Source organism: Stylophora pistillata, chromosome 12, assembly GCF_964205215.1.
Source record: "Stylophora pistillata chromosome 12, jaStyPist1.2, whole genome shotgun sequence".
Taxonomy (NCBI): Eukaryota; Metazoa; Cnidaria; class Anthozoa; order Scleractinia; family Pocilloporidae; genus Stylophora; species Stylophora pistillata.
This window is the reverse complement of record NC_142530.1, coordinates 11,393,053-11,397,517: the sequence shown is the minus strand read 5'-3', so window position 1 is coordinate 11,397,517 and position 4,465 is coordinate 11,393,053. Positions and strand designations below refer to the sequence as shown.

At 39.4% G+C, this 4,465-nt stretch overlaps 1 protein-coding gene across 1 annotated transcript; it reads left to right on the top strand.

Moving 5' to 3' along the window:
* Positions 1 to 508: 508 nt before the first annotated feature.
* LOC111331094 (segmentation polarity homeobox protein engrailed) lies at positions 509 to 4,153 on the top strand. Its single transcript, XM_022936127.2, has 2 exons — positions 509 to 1,085; positions 2,856 to 4,153. The coding sequence occupies exons 1-2, from the start codon at positions 788 to 790 to the stop codon at positions 3,185 to 3,187; spliced, it is 630 nt and encodes a 209-aa protein (XP_022791862.2). The 5' UTR covers positions 509 to 787; the 3' UTR covers positions 3,188 to 4,153.
* The last annotated feature ends 312 nt before the right edge of the window (positions 4,154 to 4,465 follow it).

Genomic DNA, 4,465 nt, shown 5'->3' with positions numbered 1-4,465 from the left:
AGTTCATGCTGAGAAACAAGATGCCACTACTCCTAAACAGCAGGGATGTCGTGAGCCGTATGGGCATTAGATGGTCTAATGTATTGTTAGAAATTTCATTGTGCAGTTATCCAGCCTAACCCTTCCTGCTTTTAGCACTTTGTTTTCTTTGAAAAACGATCTTAGCCAGAATAAGGTTGACCTACAATTGTAGACTCAAATAACTTTCTATTCGTTTCCGAATTGGATCACACGATGTTATGTGCGCAATCTACGAATCCAGATTAATTTGTCTCTACATTGAATACCTATTCAAATGCTTTGCAAATTATGATTTCCCGTCCGGAAAGTGGCCAAAAATAAAGTTTAACTGTGCAACTGTTTGCTTGCAAAGAGAACCGGAATATTTTTAATGTGCTCCTCAGTACGAAAGCGTGGTGATGTTTGTTTTTATTTACTTGTGGCTAATCCCACTACTTATAACTTATACCACTTTGCTCCCTCCCACCAAATCTAGTCTATATTTCACTGCGCCGTATGACTCTTAAGTTTGTTCCAACAAGCGATGAAAGCGTTCTCCGACGAAAGCACGGGAGTTCAAAGGGAGTGTAGATGTCTGCTTCCTGACCGCAACCTATTTACAGTGTCTCAACGAGCCAATTAAGTTACAGTATTCCGGAGTCATAATTAGCCGGTTATCAAGGCGCGAGACTAGAGTCTCCAAACTAACTTATGTTGGTGCCAAGCAGCCGAGAAGTTGACTGCTTGTAAGAAGGTTAGCTGGCTACGAACATAATCGGTTGAGGCAATGTCTTCCAGAGTGAAATATGGCTCGGCTTTTTCCCCTGTCATCCCTTCCAAATCCGTCTTAAATCATCCTTTCTCCATTAAAAACCTGCTAAGTCTCTGCGACGACCAACGAGGTGAAGACAAGGAACATAAAAGAGTCGCTAACCTTTCTATTGCCAGCGAAAACTCGGCGAAGAAAACACGCCCCGTGAAAGAGGGCACAGGTTTGAGTGTAGCACAAGGTAACTTCGACCTAAACAGTGTCTGGCCGGCATGGGTTTATGCTACGAGATATTCGAGGCATGGCATCCCTCCAGGTTAGTTATAATTTAAATAAGAATTTAAAGATATGACGAAGCCTCCAAACTCCGTAATTAATACGTAAGTATAGCGGTGCAACATTTCTTTCTTAGCAGACTCCCATCGGAACTCTAATAAATCATGTATGACTGACCCGTCTCAACGTGATACAATAAATAGCACCTTCTTGGAGAGCATTACTTTCACTTCATAAACAGCTCCACAGAATGCAATTTCTGAACTTGAATTAAGTTTAAACAAACGCATCTATAAATCGTATTCTCTCTTGTCGATCACGTTCTATTTAGCAAAGGTTACTTCTTAGGGTAATGCTCTCTTTATAAAAGATGCTGAAAAAAGCTTGCCCACTTAGTGCATCATACTCGCAATGAAATATATATTTCTATAGCTTGCAAACCTTTAGCCTAGGCCGTGACATTTTAGAGTGTTTTCGTCAGAATCCCAAAATACACACAAAAGGAGGCGAACAATCAGAAATGTGTCTTTGAATATAAGGCTGACAAAAGGCCCCTACCGTATAATTTTTCGAAAAAAGGCGAAGTGTCACATTTATTTACTCGAAGAGGAACTCCGTGAAACATTACATTTTCAGTGGGTAATTAAAAGGGGTGTTTACCGACCTTTTAATTGCTCCGATTCAGAACAGGAAAAGACATAAACAGAAGTTTCATCTTATTTTACAGAAGCCGGTTTCCCATGATCTGACCCTTTGGCATTGTTTCTGTAGACACTGTTTGCAAGCTTTTGAAAGAGGAAAAAAACCGTCACTTGTATCTCAGAGACTGCATCGGTAATCACAACAGTATTGTTTAAATGTAACAAAGCAGTTGCGAAAACGACCGCAAAGGTACTAACTGAATTACCTAAACATGATTAGCGATGGCTAAAATTATCAATCACTTTCGGAAATATTTTGGAAAGTTCGAACTGATTTCCAGAAGCGTAAAATTTAAGCTCAAGTGGACGGAAGATGGGAGGACGCTAGCGGATGTTCCGTTTTTATTGTCCAAGAGTAAGCTATAAGCTTTTCCGCCGGGTTCGTGTGTTCGCCACTCACATGCACACTAGTGATAATACGTACAAATGGTAAACATCTCCACTTAGTTTAATTAAAATACAATGAAACCTCGGAAGCTGAGTTGGCACACATTGACTTGCTAATCACTGGTTTGCCTGATTGAACGGGATCCTCCCTAGATGCAGTCAATTCCACTGATTCACTGAAACTATTGTGATATCGATCGACATTTTTAGATTAAAGAACATATTAATTTTTACCGTAACCTGTGATACAGGTGGAAATTGACATCGCTCAATCTCATCACCAAGAGAGTGTGGAAATTTACGTTAGTAGCGGGTGAGAAGCACTCATTATCACACAGGCACTGACTTTACATCTCATGTTCCTAGTCAGGCTTTTGGTAAAAAAAAAAAAATCACAACAGACATGAAGGTCATGAGGAGCAAAGAAAATGCAAGGAAACGTTAAGTAGACAACTCCTCACATCTGAACTCTGACTTCTCAGTCCAATAGGCACTTTATAGCTCCGAATGCATCGTTTCTACGAACTGGAGAAATGCAGAAATTTGAGTATGAAAAATCCTATGTTTATTTGTAGTAACTGGCACATACTGTGGTCTTCTGGTCTTAGTTCCTTGTTACTTTTTGAATAAGGTGCCAAATCAATTTATTCTTTTCTTTTGGAGACCAAATATTTACTGTTGCAGTTCAATGCTTATAATGTTATTCACTGAATTACTTACAGCAAACTATGCAAACCCACGAAGACCTCGTAAACCTATCAAGAGACAAAAACAACGGCCTCTTTTCTCGCCAGAACAGCTCCAGAAACTTGAAGAAGAGTTTATCAACGAGAAATACATCTCCAAGTCTCGACGGTGTAAACTAGCCACGGAAATAAGCCTTACTGAAGCCCAAGTTAGAACATGGTTTCAAAACAGACGAACAAGATGGCGCAAAGAAGTACACGAAGAGGACGACGACCCCAGCTGGACCACGCACACTGGAATGGCAAAGTTTGACGCTAGTATCTTAACTGCTAACTGTATGATAGTTCGAGGATATTGCTCATCTTGAAAACTGTGACCTCCACATAGATACATTCACCCTCATGATTTCAAAGTCCTGTTAGCTACTTTTCTCCAGCAATAACACTTATACAGTAATTTGATAATATCAAATAAGTTGAAATTGTAAATTGGCTACCGTAAAGAGTTAAGAAGCTGACGTTTCCGAACGTTAGCCCTTCGTCAATCAGCATATAAATCAACTGACATATTTATTCGAGCGATAACGAAACTTCCACTATTGGAATTTGGATTGGCTGCCGTGATCACTGAAAATGGAAAACCGATCAACCAGTGCTCAGTGCTGTTTAGAAACACAAAGTCTTGTAGACGTGTTTTATGGAGGCATGTACATTCCCTGTGGCCGTTTTGATACTGAAAGTTATACTTTTTGTCAGAGAACTCAATATAGGTAGGGGTGGTAGAGCTGATGCGCATGAAAGCACAGTCTTAGGGAGTTCGCAGCATCGATAATTTTAAGTTTCACCAGAGTTAGTTTTTCCATCGCGTCCCGGGTGTTGCATCTAATCGAAAGCAAGACAAAATATAAGATTTGATGAATTATTTCTACACTTTGCACCACTTAGCTTCGTAGATGCCATTTCGGCGAACTTTGCACATTTAAATACCCACAGCTTTGTTGTAAACCCACTCTCTCAAGAAGGCAGCTTTGCGATCTTAAGTAGGCTCATGTGCGACTACACCAACTCAGAAATCTTGCTTAACCTACTGTTGTTTCTCTAAAATTTAATTTTAAGCAACAAATTTTCTTTGAAAATTTGAAAATACATTTTTTGAAAAGCATGTTAATGTGCAAGTGTATATATGTTATCAACCACGTCCTCCTCGCCTGTGTTGATTAGCTATATATGAACGTTCGAAATTTTTTGCGTTCCTACTAGACCTATTATTTATTTCTTAGTTCATAGAAATATTATGCGTCAAGCAGATTAATAAAATCCAGTCGTTGAACTTACTGAATCGAGGTTTCATTCATTCCCTCTAAGACCACTTGGACTCGATATGCTGATAACCCGCATAATTTACCAGGGCCAAAGGGTATTTCGGGAGATTGTTACCGTGAGCTTTTATTCTTCTTATTCGGGAGTTCAAAATCAGATCCCATGAGAAAGAAGAAGAGAGAGAAAGACGTGATTAGTATTAAATCAACTTTTCCTATTTCAAAGAAGCAACGTATTACGTTTTACACTTTTTTCTTCAGTTCTTAGCCCTGCAGTGGCATACTTTGTTTCCAAATATTATCGACATGACCGTACTCTGTTCCCCT